We start from the raw sequence: 16,064 nt of genomic DNA on the forward strand, positions 1-16,064 counted from the left end.
TTCTGGGGGGGAGCCCGGGGTCACACGAGGGCACCGGCAGAGCCCGTGCCACCCGGTGTCCCGCGGGGAACAGCTCTGAGCCCCTCTGCCCGCCTGAGAGAGCCCCGCACTCCTTGCCGCCATCACCGGAGCACGATCACGGCGTTCGGCCTTCGGGGCATCCCGCCAGCTCTTGAGGTGGCGAAGGGGTGATTTTCTTGAGAAAGGGCTCCCGTGGCTCTGTGCGTGGCCTTGTGAAGCAGGTACAGGAGGAGCTGGCCCTGTGGGGATTAGAGCAGAGATAACAGAGAGAATCCAGAGCGGTTTGGGTGGAAGGAGCCTTCAGCATCACCCAGTGCCACCCCTGCCATGGCACCCACACCTTCCGCTGTCCCGGGTGCTCCGAGCCCCGTCCAGCCTGGCCTGGGACACTGCCAGGGATGTGGAAGCTGTGCCAGGGCCTTCCCACCCTCACAGGGCAGATATTCCATCTAGCCCTTTTCCATCAATATTCCATCTAACCTTGCCCTCTGGCAGCCTGAAGCCATTTCTCCCTGTCCATCTCTGCCTCCTTGTCTGAACTATTTACCAACAAGATTAAGAAATGCTGGCAATGATTTCCTTTTGCATGTGAAAAATTACGGGGAAAAGTTTAGAATTTGGGAGAGGCAAAGTGTGGAATGTCAATGAAATATTTACTGCTTCTGCTAACAGGTTTTTCCTGCATCTGGGAATTAGGACTCTGGGTGGTTCATGGCAGGAATCAGCATGTGGGAGTCTTCTCAGTAGCTGGTTCCTGCTCTTCCCAGAAAAGGCAAGGTAAAAATGCTGCAGCTTTCTGTGGACTTCAGATATTTCAGTGCTGAGAGTCTTAAAAAAAATATATTAATAAGGAACATTAAAAATCCGTGGAGTCTTAGAGGTTTTTGAACCGGTATTTTAGTGACAACGTCTCCTGGGTGACCTGAGCTGGAGCCACAGACCCCGTAACCCTGCCCTCTGGCAGCCTGAAGCCATTCCTCCCTGTCCATCTCTGCCTCCTTGTCTGAACTATTTACCAACAAGATTAAGAAATGCTGGCAATGATTTCCTTTTGCATGTGAAAAATTACGGGGAAAAGTTTAGAATTTGGGAGAGGCAAAGTGTGGAATGTCAATGAAATATTTACTGCTTCTGCTAACAGGTTTTTCCTGCATCTGGGAATTAGGACTCTGGGTGGTTCATGGCAGGAATCAGCATGTGGGAGTCTTCTCAGTAGCTGGTTCCTGCTCTTCCCAGAAAAGGCAAGGTAAAAATGCTGCAGCTTTCTGTGGACTTCAGATATTTCAGTGCTGAGAGTCTTAAAAAAAATATATTAATAAGGAACATTAAAAATCCGTGGAGTCTTAGAGGTTTTTGAACTGGTATTTTAGTGACAACGTCTCCTGGCTGACCTGAGCTGGAGCCACAGACCCCTGGTGGCTCCTGGAGGGAGCAGTGACAAAAAAGTCCCTTTTTTCTGAAGTCTGCTGCAGTGGTTTCCAGCTCAGCAGAGCCCTGAAGGTTCCACCACCCCATGGCTGCTGGATGGCACATGTGAAACAGCTCCAAAGGGTCTCAGCTGAACTCCCAGCCCCTCCAGCTGCACTCCAGGAAGATCCAGGTGGATGCTCTGCAATGAATTCAGTGCTCACACGCTGCTGCTCAAGAGGTTTTAGCGAATGGAGTCACTTTCATTTGCTATTTGAAATTATTTGCTGTTTGTTTCTGCTCCCCTGCAGCCCAGTGCAGGAGTGCAGGCCAGGTGAAACACAAAAGTTTTGGGGCAGCTGTGCCCAGCAAACGCAGAGGCCGCACACAGAGGGATCAGGGGGAGCATTATCAGGCCTCTCGCTGCTCTCCGTGGGATTTCTCGGCGCTGTTGGGTGGAGTTTTTGTGGCGTTTTCTGCCTCGGACACACGGTGGCGATGGAAATCACCTTTTCCTGCACAGCTTCGGGCTTTGGACTGCTCGGTAACCACACGCATGTGTCTCCGAGCAGGGAAGGATGAAATATTCCTGTTCAGTCCCAAATAAACGCTGACATTTCAATTGGCCGAGGCTCCAGAGAATCCAGAACGCTTTCTCACAAGCACTGATATTATTTAAATTAAGATGCTTGTGTTTAAAACAAGAGCCAATGGAGCCTCGAGGGCTGGTGTTTGGCTTTAAGAAGTGATCTGACCTTTCTCTCTGTCCCTTGGCTGCCAGGACACGAGTGCTGCCAGGCTGGCAGTGTCACCGACCCCCTCACCCGGGCTGATCCGTCCTGTGTTTGCACTGGGGGTGTCATCAGAGCCTGGTCAGGAGAGGTGGAACCAGCACTTGGCGTCACGAGAGGTAAAAACATTTCCCCTGTGTGTTTTGGAGTTCATTAACTCAGGCTAAACTTCCTTTTTTTGAGAGAGCAGAGTGGCATGAGTTCACGGTGCACATGCTTGGAAGTGGTGGAATGAGGGTAAATAACTGTGTCCAGTTTTGGAGCAGCACAGGGAAAGGTGTCAGGTGCATTTACCACCCCTCCTCCAAAGCAGAACGTGGTCATGATTCAAACATTTAAAAAGAAAACCATTGGAAAGTGTGTCTGAACCCTGTGAAACGAGTAAAACACAGATTATTCCTGCCCAGACTTGAATCCCAGGATCGTTATGTTGGAAAAGACCTCCCAGATGGAGTCCAGCCTGGCTTGTCACCCAGCCCAGAGCACTGAGTGCCACATCCAGGCATTCCTGGGACAGCTCAGGGAATGGGGACTCCACCACTGTCACTAGTTTAATTTCATGGAATCTCCTGAGTTGGAAGGGACCCACAAGGATCAGCCTCACTTTCTCCAGCTGATCATTCCACGTGCCCTCAGCCTCTCCTCACATGCCTTCCCCTCCAGACCCTTCACCATCTTCGTAGCCCAAAAAAGGTCCAAATCCACGCTGGATTTTTAAGGTTAATTCTTTAACTTGCTCTTTCCACGTGTCCATGCCTCTCTGTGCCCTTGAATGGAGGAGCTGCTGCAGGATTTCAGGGAGTGAAGCAATCCCTCCCCCAGCAGTGTTTGGACAGGGTTTGCAGCTGGATGGATGCGCTGGGCTGGGCGGGCAGGCAGAGTGCAGGTGCAGGTTTTAGCAGGTCTGGAGCTCTGGGAGCAGCAGCCAGGATAACTCAGCAGCTGTTGTAATCTCCTGGTTTGGTAAGTTCTGTATGTAGTTATTATCAGTGATTTGGGACCAGCCCCTCAGCAAGCCAAGCACTCCCCCTCACTTGTGCAGCGCTTGGGATTTAGCACTGCAGAGGATTAACCAACACCAAGCCCTTCTCTTCAGCTCCTCCATGAAATACTTAAAGAGGAGGATTCTTTATGTGAAAGGCACATCTATAGCTATGTACTTATCTCTACAGAGGTATAAATAAAAGTGTCCATGCCCAAATTTTCCAGGTTTAGTCCAAGTGGATGTAAGAATATGGTCTGTTCTCCCAATAATTTTATTAACTCCAAAGCTCCAAATTTGCATTTTCTGGCTGGGTATTTCTTGCTTGCAGTGGGCACCCATCCCACCACGTGCAGTTTCCTGCAGTCTCACACCTTCTAACCACTGCCTTGGTGGAAATCATCTGTATTTGGGAGCAGTGGATCCCACTTCTCTGCAGATCCTCGGGCACCTCCAGCAGGATCAGCCTGCACAGCTCACCAGGTCCAGCAGCATTAGCATTTAAACTTTTGTTACTCGTTCCATTTCAATCTCAGCAACCCTGTAATGGCGCAGACTTCAAATAAAACCCAAAATGTGAAAAGAAGGAAGAGGGGGAGTTCTTTGACCCATTGTCAGCGGGCAGAACAAGCAGCTGAAGGTCAGAGACAAGCAGGAGAGGCGCTGGCAGTGCCTGGCCCTGCTTGGCTGTGTCCTCAGCACCTGTTATCAGCGCTGTCCTCCCTGCCTGTGCCAAGGCGGGGACAGGCCAGTGTCCCCGAGCCACGCGGGCCCCTCGTGCGCAGGCTCGGCCTGGGCTCTGCTGCTCCCACGCTCACGGGGATCACGAGAGGCAAAAACACAAAGTTCCACCTGAACATGAAGGAAAACTGCTGTGCAGGTGATGGTCCCGTCCCTGCTGCAGGAGTCACGCTGGAGTGTGCGCGCTCAGGACACTGCACACCCTGCCCGGGCTCTGTTCCCGCACACCATCACCCGCACAGCAAAGTTCTTCCTCGTGTTCAGGTGGAACTTTGTGTGCATCAGTTCCTGCCTGTTTTCCCTTGTGCTGTTGCTGGGCGCCATCGAGAAGAACCTGGTCCGGCTTGGCCCCCCACCGCGGACACCGACGGGCACTGGCGAGGTCCCTTCTGTCACCTCGTGTCGAGGCTGAGCAGGCCCAGCGATGCTCCCGCTGCCCCGGCTGTCCCCGCTACCCCGGGTGTCCTGGCTGTCCCAGGGATCGCGGGGGTCCCGGGGGTCGCGGCTGTCCCGGCTGTCCCCGGCTGTCCCGGGGGTCGCGGGTTCGAGCCCGGCCGCGGCCCCGCCCGGCGCTCAGGCCACGAGCATCGCCCCACGGGCCCCGCCCCCGCGGCACCTCCCCATTGGTCACGCCCCCCGCCGCGGCCCGGGGCGGGCGGGACCTGGCCGGGCGCCGCGCCGGCGGGAGGCGGCCGGGCCATGCCGTGCCGTGCCGTGCCGTGCCGGCGGGAGATGGCGGCATGCCGAGCCGAGCGGCGCTGGGCCGAGCTGAGCCGGGACGCGCGGGGGTCTCCCGGGCCGGAGCCGCCCCTGCCCGCCGCAGGAGCCGCCGCCCGGTTCCCCCCGGTCCCACGCGCTCCGCCCGGGCCGTTCCGGGCGGCCGTGAGCCGGTCCCGTCGCTCGCGTGGCCTGGCCGGTCCCCCGTACCCTGAAACGAACAGCACGTGGGCGGCGGAGCGTCCGGCACCGAGCGCCCCGGGCTGGGCCCGGGCATCCCTGCTCCATCCTTCCCGCTGCTGTCCCGGGGAGTTTCGGGATCCTGGGGACCTGCCGAGGGGCATCCCTGCTCCATCCATCCCGCTGCTGTCCCCAGAGAGTTTCGGGATCCTGGGGACCTGCCGAGGGGCATCCCTGCTCCATCCATCTCGCTGCTGTCCCCGGGGAGTTTCGGGAATCCTGGGGAGCAGTTTGGGTCTGGTCCTGCCCTGAGATGCTCAGAACCAGCGAAGTTTTAAAAGCAGATTGGCTCACCAAACCAAACTGTTGTGCTTGCCCTTCCATTCTCCTACATATTCTTGAAGAAGTTTAAAATGAGAAGTGCTGTGTTGGAAAGTATCTGAAGCGTGAGTGGAGTCTGTTCCAGTTTAGCAGGCAGGAAATATTCAGCAAAGTGTTTAAGTGATGCCAAAATCTCTCCAAGACAGTGGGATTCAGACAGTCCCGAGTGTTTTAGCAAACCGGGATAGCTGTAAATACAGGCTGTTGTTTTGGTCTCTAGAGGTTTAGGCTGGATAATGGGAAACAGTTCTTCCCTGGAGGGTGCTGGCACTGCCCAGGCTCCCCAGGGCACAGCCCGAGGCTGCCAGAGCTCCAGGGATGCTCAGGGTGGGATTTTGGGGTGTTGTGCAGGGCTGGATGATCCCTGTGGGTCCCTTCCAACTCAGGATGTTCCACGATTCTGTCATTCTACATCCACAGGTGGAAAGTTCTAGGTAGTTGTTTTTCTCCTAGTATCCAGCCTAACCCTGCCCTGGCCCAGCTCCAGCTGTCCCTTCGTGTCACAGGGAGCAGAAATGGGAGCTGCAGCCCCTGGTGAGTGTCCCCTCAGCTCTCCTCTGAGGCCCCTCCAGCCCCTTCCCCCTGCTCGTGTCCCTCCTTGGGGCACTTTCCATCAGCTGCGGAGCCCCCGGCAGCGGGCAGTGGATGTGGAGGCTGTGAGGAGCCTTTCTGCAGCAGCTCTGGGCTCTTGGGTTGTGTTTGGGGATGAGGCAATGCCCAATGATTAACCAGGAGGCAGGCTCAGGTGGGGCAGGCTCAGGTGGGGCTGGCGTTAAAACGGCGTGGCCAGGGAGCCCCGAGGCTCTTCAGAGCTGGGGACCCTCTGCTGCAGGAGCCTCCTTCTCTCCCGAGCTGGAACTCCCCCCCCAGCCCTGGTACAGGTGAGCACGCTGCTGCTTTTTACTCTCTTTTAATTTGGTTTTACCTTTCCTGCTCCGTCGTTTTCTGTGTTTCTCCAGGTGAGAGCACAAATCCGTTTTGTCACTTTTAAAGTGGTTCACCTTGATCAGCGATGCCACAGCTCTAATCAGGAGACATTTGAACACAACCAGTTTTAGTAATTTCCTTTTCATATTGCCATACCAATATGGTAGAAGTGTTACTCTGATTCTTTGAAAGAGCCCACTGAAATTCTGATGTTCTCTTCAGGTGTGGATTTATCTTCAGAATGGGATGGTTTAGAGAAAAACAGGAAACTTTAATTTCCACCTGTCGTTGCCCAAGTTTCATGCCTGGGTATATTTTTACGATATTAAAAGTGATTTTAAAGTGAAGCTGTTATAAATCTTCTAAAGCCTGGTATCCTTACAAGTGCATTTCAGGGTCAAGCCAAGGATGTGACTAATGGCAGCAGAGCTGTGGAGGATGAAGTGGGGCTTGTTTTGCCTCAGGCAAAACCAGACACGGCGCATTCTGGCTTTGGGTTGCAGAGTTTTCACTGCTGGTAGCACGGATTTGGCTGGTAAATGCCTGGACACCTGCTGGGAGCTGATTTCCCTGGGAGCAGGGAGCACAGCCAGGCTGGGTCTGTGCACATCCAGCTGTGCCCCGGTGTGTTCTGCATCTGAGCAGGCTCAGCCTGTCAGCTGGCCTTACATCCCCGCAGGACTGAGCTCTCAGTCTTCATCCTTCCACAAACTGCAGCTTTTTCTCAGTCTCTGCAGAAGTTACCTGTTGGGCAGGCTGCTGGAGAGGAGTGTAGGGGCTGTGCACAGCTGAGGATCTGGATAATTTTGGGTTTAGGGTCTAGTTCAGCATTATTGAGACAAACACTGCATGTGCAGTGGTTTGTGGCACACAGATTTGTCTTGGTGCTCAGCTGAATTCCAGGTGCTTGTGTGAAAATGGAATTGTGACAGTTGTGTATCAGAGAGCCAATACAATGTGCAGAAGTGCATAAATATACCCCTTTATTTATAGATATAGCATACCCCTTTATTTGTATATATGTAACATACCTCTGTGTTTGTATATGTACCTCTATATGTGTATAGATAATATGAGTATATTTGTAAAATATACCTCTATATTTGCATAGCTAATGTAAGTGTATTTTTGTGTATGTCACACACCTCTATATTTATATGTAATTCACCTCTAGACTTGTATATATCTAAAGTTTACCTTTATATTTCTGTATATGAAATATTCAATGTACAGTGCACAGCCTTTTGCATTTCGCTCACAGCACTGAAATCCAGAGGCTCTGCTGATCTCTGGGAAAGTCCCTGTGTAATTTAGCCTCAGACAATGCTGAAATTAATTTAAATATGAACGAGGACTCTCGGTGTGCTGAGAACAAGCCAAGCTTATCACTGCAGCACAAGGCTGATTGCACAACCCCAGCGGAACTGCTGGCTGTGGGACTGGCTCCCAGGGCTTGGAAGTGCCTTGGGAAATGGACCTGAGTGGGTTTCTTGGATAACAACTGGGTTTTTGGGAGCTGAATGGGACAAACAAGCAGTTGGAGTGAAGTTGTGTGAGCGTGGCGATGCCTGGCCTTGGGTGGATGGTTTCTCATGGAATATTTGAGTGAAACGCCTCCCTTCCTGTCCCTCTGCTTCTAAAAATCCCAAAATCCTTGAAACTTGCGTATTAATGTATTAGTTACTGAAATTAGAAAAGGTTTTCTTCAATGAAGTGGGGTTGAAGTTAGTTTGGCTGCATCCCAGCCTCTTTGGCGCTGGTGGTTGTGCCAACAGTAAATCTGCCTGGATAAAAAACTTAGGAGAGATCTGGTGCCAGGATAAATATCCACATAAATACTGTCTGCATCTTTGCAGGCACAAACAAAATTGGATTTGTGCTGTCTGAGCACCTCAGCTAAAGGAGTCTTCCTGCATGGTTTAGTTTGCGCATCACAGGTGGACAGGGAAACTTTCTGGTCATGCTTCCCCTTCTTCTCATCTCTACCCTCTAAAAAGATTTTTTAAAATGCTTTTAATGTCCATGTCAGGCAGATATTTGTGGCTTTTCAGTTATAAAATGGTTAATGATGCCTCTGCTAAATGAAGTGCCCGTGGCCACAGGGCAAGTGGAGTTTGTGGGAGGAGTGATGTCAACACAGGATTTCATCTAAATAATTCACTCAAGTACATTCATGGCAAAAGTGCATGAGCCAGTTGGATGAGTTCTTAGCTCTCAGTTCCCTGATGGAAAGCAGGACTGTGGTGTTCAGGGATTGCTCTGGCTATAAATGCTTGTCTGGGCCCTCGTTAAGGGCCCATCATGTCCCATTGCTGTGACACCACAGGCCAGGTTTTCCTGCTGCGTCCTTGGGCATAGCGGGGCTGTAATTAGCAGAGCTGATGAGGCTTTCCCTCCTTGGGATTCAGCTGGAATGAGCCAGCAGGTGCAGAAGGTGACAGAAAAGGTTTGGTACAAGTAGGTAGTGCTGGCACAGCCCGTTGTTCTGGCGGGTGGGACGGTCAGGTCTCTCGGAAGATTCCAGAAGGATGGACCAGCAGGAGGTGCCACGGCTGGACTTGGGCACTGCAGGTTTAGCTCCTGTGCCTGCATCAAGCCAGCCAGCCTGTGGCGTGCCTGTGGGGTTTTTTTTGGGATGGTTTTGATGGTGTAAACAGGAAAACACACATGGGATATGCTTCATCATAGCCCTAATGTTTACTTCCTAATTCTTTTTTTTTCCAGTTCGTTTTGGAAGTGGCTCACTGCTCAGATTGCACGGATATCAAGAGGTTAGTGCACTCCTCGTTTCCTAATGATGTGTTTGCAGCTGGGTGTAGTTGTCATATAAGTGCAGCAAAGTCAGGCAGAGCAGGGGCTATCAAATGTTTATTCCCCATCCCACCTTTGTGCTGTGGAGTGTTCCTTTGTTTTCCTTTCTCAGCTGAAATTATTCTTTTGACTTTTAAGAAAATGCTTTGATTCCCTGCTGGAATGCTGGAACAGACCCATCCCTGGAAGTGTCCGAGGCCAGGAGCAGCCTGGGCTGGTGGAAGGTGTCCCTGCCCATAGCAGGGTGTGAGATGAGATGAGATGGAGATGAGACGAGATCAGATTCAAGGTCCCTTCCAACCCAAGCCAGTCAGGGATTTTCTAATCCTGTGAATTTTGATACTCGGAGTCCCCTGCCTTTGTCTATAGGTTCTGGGTCTGCTGTGAGGGGTTATTTTGTTGGGGTTTTTTTTTTCCTTTAGGTGTCTCCTGCAGCTTTGTCTGAGGTGGGAGGTTCTGCAGCTTGTGAATCTCAGAGTCCTTGTGCAAGCAGGGAAGTCAGTGCTTAGAGCAGAGCGGGGTTTCAGCTCTGCCCTTTTCATGCTGCATTTCCCATCAGTGGACCTTGCTTTGCCCTCCAGGGGTGGGTATTCACCTCAGGCTTGGTTTTGTCCTTTCTTTTGCCCCTGGCAGTGCTGAGAGGCCAGTTTGGGGGAGCCATGGAGGAGCCTTCTGAAGCCAGCAAAGGCGCGGACGCGAGCGCTCACTCGCGCTTCATCATCGGCTCCGTGTCCGAGGACAACTCGGAGGATGAGACCAGCTCCTTGGTGAAGCTGGACCTGCTGGAGGAGAAGGAGAGGTCCCTGTCCCCTGCCTCTGTCTGCTCTGACTCCCTCTCCGACCTGGGGCTTCCCAACGCTCAGGATGGCCCAGCCAGCCATATGAGGTATGGATCAGTAGTTAAATCACAGTTCTTCATTATTAATAAAATAGTTAATGAAAGTTCTCCAGTCTTTTTACCCTGTCAGTTCTAAAGATATTCCAAAGGTTCAGCTTTATACCCGTGTTTGGCTTCAAGTGTTGCTCTGGCATTCTGTTTCTGAATGACCTCTTGTATGTTTATCTGTATCAAACCCTTTGATTTCCCTTTGCTTTTAGTGCCTAAATTCCTTAAGCACCTTGCCTGTCTTGGGCTTTCAGAAAAGAGAAGTGTCTTCACTGAGATATTTCAAGTTTTCACTTGTGTGTGGTTTTTCCAGGCCCTGTTTGTTGAAAGCAAGAACAATATTTGCCTGTTTTGTCTTTGCATGGGATTTGCTGCTTTCATTGTAGCCAAAGAATTGGCAGAGGGTAGGATCAGTGGCTCCATACTGGAATTTTTTTGGTTAGGATAGGGAAAATTGTGCTGGTTGTAGTAAAGATTGGAGTCCTGCAGTGTGGTGATAAACCAAGATTTAACTTGGTTTATCACCACACTGCAGTAATTAACCAAGATTGCTTGCTACTGCCTGAGCTCAGGGTTGGTCTCGGGGCTGCTGATCCCACTCCTGATTCTCTGTGAGTGAGCCATGAGCTGGGCTTTTGGGATCATGGTGATGGTGTTTCCTTGTCCAAAGGCCCCTTTATTTCAGGTGTTGTTGATTTGCATTCCAGTAGAGGATTGTGCCTGTGGGATTTTCCCTGTTGTTCTCTGGGCACTTCTCATGCACAGATCAGTTTCTCAGTGCCTGGGCAGTCTGGCTTCACTCTCCCATCTATCCTTCATTTAGTTGCCATATTGCAGGAGGTCTGCTCTTTCTGCCTTTTCCTTCCCATTCCAGGAGCACCCAGGACTGTGTGGATCCCACTCCATTTTTACTGGACAATCCCTCACTGCCTTTGCTTTGCTGCTTTTGAAGGAATGCTTGATTCCAGCAAGGCTTCCTGACCAGTGCTAGATGTTTACACAACCAGCTAATCCTTGCTCTTGTGTTTTGCTGGTTTCTTTGCTTGTGCAGGCTAAGGAGTTGTAATCTCTCCTTTTTTTTTTTGGAGTTTCCCTTCCCAGTTGAGGGAGAAGCCTCTGGGAACACACAGTCCCAAACCCCCAGGCTGGGGCAGAGGGGGGACATTGCTCTGTGCCTGACAGAGCTGTCCTGGTCAGGCTGCTGGGCACGTTCAGCCAGCTGGCACTTGCACAACTGATGCAAAACCTTAAAGCAAATTTACAGAGGGTTGCCTTTCCAGAGCCTGCCAGTTGCAGTGGTTTGGCAGCACAAAAGGTAATTTTGGAGCAGGAAACTGTAACTATATACAGCTTAGGAACAGAAGAAATTGGATGAGCACCTAACCACAAGTGTGTAAATGGAAATAACAGAGCAAGAAACTTGCAGGACAGTGTCTGGCCCCAGAGTGCAATAGGTGTGCAACCTTGGGCACCTCTGTTGTAACCTGCTTACTTTGGCAGTCCCTTTGGGGAACACTTGACTTTTGAGTTAAATTGGAGAGAAATGCCAATTCAAATAAAAAAGTTACAGCGTTATGGGCTGTTTTTCTAAGATAAACTCAGGTGAGTTGAAATACCTTTCAGGATGGTCATCCCTTTCATCAGGAGATTTCTAAATCATGTTTACGGATGGAGAAACTGAGACAAAGACAACAGCAAAGACAAGTTCAACAACTTGCCTGGAGTCACTGTGTGACAGTCAGTTAATGGAACAGAGGTGCTCTTGCTTCCAGCTTCCTTTAGGTGCTCACAAAGGTACCACACTTTGTAAGGTGATAAAGGAAAATTCACAGGCAGTTTGACACGAGGTCAGGTCCAAGGGAGCATATCTTTCGGAAGAAGTTGCCAAAAACCTTTCCATTCACTGGTGATTTTCCCACAGGATTAAAACAGAGATCTCTGTTGGGGTGAGGGGCTTTGCTGCAGAGCAGCCCTCAGGGAACAATGATGATTTAAACTCAGGATTTACTCAGCTGCCAAAGGGTCTGCGATGGCAGGTTTGTGTGACCTTATTGATCTTGTGGAGTGTTTATGCTGTTGCTAAAGGCACTCCTGCTGGGACAGGTTGTGCATTCTGGGCTCTCCTGCCCCTGGAGATCATGGAGACCTTCAGGTGTGCCAGCTGGCTGCTGCTCTCGAGGGTTAAAAATGAACTTTAAATTGCTGTGTGGATCATCAGTGCCCAAAAATTGGTGTGTGGGGACAGTAACCACTCAGACTGAGTCTTCAATGGTCTCTGTTGCTTTTTGAACCTTTCAATAATAAATCCAAGCCTGCCATTTGTTTTTCCTTTTTTTCTGCCTGTGTTGTCTCTGAGTGCAGAAGTTTCCATCAGCACTTCCAACCAGTCCTGCTGGGATACAGTTTTCCTTGGAGTTGCGGAGTTGCTGTGCTCCTTTCTGAAGTTTTAGTGGCAAATTAAGTTAATTCCTCCATAAATGCCACTTGGAAAGTACTTTGGGCCCATCTGTTTTGTTTAATAAATTGTTGTTGATTATTGCTAAATTTAATGTCTAGCTTCTGAGGTAGCGTGTGGGGACAGTAAGCACCCAGAGTGAGTCTTTAGAGGGTCTCTGTTGCTCTTTGCACCTTTCAATAATAAATCCAAGCCTGCCATTTGTTTTTCCTTTTTTTCTGCCTGTGTTGTCTCTGAGTGCAGAAGTTTCCATCAGCACTTCCAACCAGTCCTGCTGGGATACAGTTTTCCGACCTGTTGCAGAGTTGCTGTGCTCCTTTCTGAAGTTTTAGTGGCAAATTAAGTAAATTCCTCCATAAATGCCACTTGGAAAGTACTTTGGGCCCATCTGTTTTGTTTAATAAATTGTTGTTGATTATTGCTAAATTTAATGTCTAGCTTCTGAGGTAGTATCTTGTATCAAATTCTTGTTTAAAATAGAACAAAACCTGGATGTCTTCTGGTATTTGTACATCAGGGCTCTGGTTTCATAAGCAGTGACATGGGTGCACAGAGTCACCTGACAGTCCACTTGTATCAGCTGAAAGCCAAATATTTGGATGGGGTTCAGCTTTACCTCGTATGAAGCCCACAGAGTTTAGCTCCTTGCTCCTAACACTGGTTGGACTTCTCAGTGTCTCAATAAATTATGGAGATGCTTAAGCAGAACTAATCATCTGCTAAAGGAAATTTGGACAAATGCCTCAATTTTAGCCTGGGCAGCAGTGGTTGAGCGTGCCCAGCCTGGCACTGGGACAAGGTGCCTGCTTAGAGTGACTGCACAGAGCCCTGAACGTAATGAAAGATCCTTTTGAGCCTCTTCTGAATCTAAAAAAATTCCTTTGCAGCCCAGCAGGTTGTGGCTGGGAGGCTGCACTGAGGAGCATTGATGCTGTGGAGCTGTTGGTGCTGCTGTGGTTTTGGCCAGGCTGTGGGCAGGGAGGCACAAATGTGCTGTGGGGAAAATCCTTGCTGTTCCAGGCTGTCTGCAGGCTCCTGATCCCCCTCTGGCTCTGCCTGTGCTGTCAGGTGGTGCTGGAGGTTCTGTGTGGGGTGATTTGAGAGGAAGGAACACTTTCCTCTATCCCAACCTGGCTGTGGATGCTCCCAGGGATGGGGCAGCCCCAGCTTCTCTGAGCAGCCTGTGCCGAGCCCTCCCCACCCTCACAGGGAGGAATTTGTGCTTAATTTCTAATCTGAACCTGCCCTCCTTCAGTTTAAGGCCATGAACTTCATCCACCTGGAGTGAAAAGTTGACTTCCTCCTCTCTCTGTTGAAAGAAAAGGAGGTGGTTTGGCCTCCTGGCTGTGCCTGCTTGTACTGATAAGGTGGGAATTACACGTGGGAATTGCAGCTCCTTCCTTCCCTGACAGCTGCTCTGCTCCCTGAGCAAACACACTGTGTAGCTCTGCTTGCCTCTCAGCAGTTGTATTCTTATTCTGGTGTTATTTTACTCCCTTTAGCCTCAGTTAACAGAAGTGTCCTCTCTAAATTCAGTAATTTGTTGGGAGGTTCTGCAGAGATTCCCTGGCTGTGACACCCCAGCGTGACAGCCACGTGCTGGCTTATCTGATCCTTCTAACGGAGAGATAACCAATCTCTTACTCTGGTGAATTTAATGAGACTCCCCCACCTGCCCCTGCCTGGTATAAAAGGTCCATTCTCGTGTTCCTGCAGATCAGATCTGTCCAACACCTGAACTTTGCCAAGGAGCACGGGGAGGGCTCCCTGCCAGGGACTCCAATTCCTTCCACTCTGCTGCACAACTGTCCTGTGCTGCTGCTGTTGTGGTTGTTCACTTTTATCTTGGTGCCAGGGCTTGTCCTGGAGAGCTTTGAGCTGTTTGCTGCTCTGGGAACGTGTGGAATTTTATACTTCATGAGGATGGAAAAGTGAAGCTCTTTTGGTACTCTGTAAGTTTAGGAACTGGAGTATGGATATTAATTGGATTTAAACTTGGCTGTTTATCTGGATTGATGTGTGGATTCAGTGGATGTTTCCAGTGTCAGGGTGTTGCTTTTGGACTTGCAGGGAAGCTCAGAGGTTTGGGCTGTGTGTCCTGGAAATGGTCCTGTTCCAAATGCACCTGGCATGGCAGGTGAGCAGCCAGGTGTGTGGCTAGGAAAGGAACTTTTGGCAAACTTTTAGCACTTGGTTAACTGGGAGGAATCCTGGCAGCTTGTACCCATTTGGGCTCTGCAAAAATTGCAGCTGTAGGCTAAGGACCTGCCTGGAGTGATGCTGGCATTCTGTGTTAGCATGGTAGGGAGGTTATTTGCCAGGCAGTGAACAGAGGGCTGCTTCTGTTCTGTGCTGCATCCTTGATTTAATTCCCTGAAATCCTCAGGCTCAATTCGTGTCAGAGCTGAGTCAAGTTTCATTTGTTTTGACCTGTAGGTGAAGCCCTGGTTTTGACAGTGTCTGTGTTCAAGGCAATTCTGGCTCTTTAAAACATGGGCAAAACTGTCTTTGACAGGGTGCAGATTACTGCCTGCAGAGCCTGTGCCTGAGGGGTGGGGAACCATTTATCCCAGCTGTGGAACTCTGCATCCTTGCTGGACAGCATTTCTGCTTGTTCCTTCCCTCTGCCTTCCTGTGAGATCAGATGCAAGGGCAGAGCTAAAACGGGAGCAGATCTCAGGGAGGCTTCAGCTGCCTGAGCATTATCACCCGGGTGGAATTGTATTCTCATCATATTTACAAAGCACAAACCCCAAATGGGTGGGGAGAGCTGCTCTCTCCACAGCTTCTCGGGGCAGATCCAGAGGGAAGCAGTGCCCATCCTTTCCCTGGGAACCCTGTGTGTGTGTGTGTGCTGCAGGCTGCTCCAGGCTGCCTTCCCCAGGCCAGCCCATGCCTCCCTGCCTCTGGAGCACGCAGAACTCACTGCAGCCCTGGCATGTGGCAGTGCTGGGATCATCTCCTGCCTGGGATGTGCCTCAGGTAGGTGTCCCTCAGGAATGGAAAAGCAGGAGAGGAGCAGGCTCAGCCTGTCCCTGTGTGTGCCAGGGCTGAGCAGGGCTGGGTTCCGTGGGGTGGAAGGGTTTGGGGAGCCCTGCCTGCAGGAAATGAGCTCTGTGGGGTGGCTGTGTGCTGGGTGGGCAGCCCTGCAGCCCTGACACGTCCGTGTGCAGCTTCTCTTTGTAGGGATGCTGCAGCAAACCGTGACCATTGATTTCCCAGCAGCGAATTCAGCTGGCAGAATATTTTTAACCAATGCTGAAGCTGCTCCTCGGGGTGTGCTCCTCCAGCAGCAAATCGTGGCCATTTCTCTGCCAGCAGTGGATTCAGCTGGTGGAAGGCACAGGGAATGTTCTGACAGTGCCACATTAAGCTGGGTTTGTTTCCTTGCAGCCACAATAGGCAGAGCCTGTTTGGATTGGGGGCTGCGGGTGGGGTTTTTGGGAATTAATTAATTGGGGAATTTGGGGGGTACCTGATGATTGGGCAGTGTGAGATGCTTTTCCAAGAGGAATAAAGGCTGGCAAGTGAAAGGCATTGCGTTCTGGGGTAGACACAGCGTGTTGGGGTGTCCCTGTTGGTCAAACTCTGTTGTCTCTTGGCTCTGGTGAGGTTTGTGTGCAGAGTGAGGCTGCCCTCACCCCACAGGGTGTCACTGTCCCTGTTCCCTGCTGGTGCCTGGGTGTACCTGGGGCTGGCAGCACGTGGCACTGCTGCTGCCCCTCACCCTGTCACCGTGTCACCTGTGCTGGCCTCAGCCCCCTG

General features: G+C 50.9%; 1 protein-coding gene across 4 annotated transcripts in view; it reads left to right on the forward strand.

Moving 5' to 3' along the window:
• The first annotated feature begins 1,143 nt into the window (after positions 1–1,143).
• ACACA (acetyl-CoA carboxylase alpha) overlaps positions 1,144–16,064 on the forward strand; it is a 112,277-nt gene continuing 97,356 nt past the window's right edge. The window contains exons 1-4 of one of the 4 annotated variants that reach the window (XM_041425277.1): positions 1,144–1,972; positions 2,210–2,338; positions 8,872–8,918; positions 9,592–9,844. In XM_041425277.1, coding sequence (XP_041281211.1) covers positions 9,618–9,844 — 227 coding nt within the window. In that variant the 5' untranslated portion in view covers positions 1,144–1,972; positions 2,210–2,338; positions 8,872–8,918; positions 9,592–9,617. Of the gene's footprint in view, positions 1,973–2,209; positions 2,339–5,660; positions 5,755–8,871; positions 8,919–9,591; positions 9,845–14,039; positions 14,252–16,064 lie in introns of those variants that run through there. The other 3 variants (XM_041425279.1, XM_041425276.1, XM_041425278.1) reach the window with 3 other exon arrangements.

The sequence above is a fragment of the Onychostruthus taczanowskii genome, unplaced genomic scaffold, assembly GCF_017590055.1.
Source record: "Onychostruthus taczanowskii isolate IOZ18803 unplaced genomic scaffold, ASM1759005v1 scaffold89, whole genome shotgun sequence".
In the NCBI taxonomy this organism is placed as follows: domain Eukaryota; kingdom Metazoa; phylum Chordata; class Aves; order Passeriformes; family Passeridae; genus Onychostruthus; species Onychostruthus taczanowskii.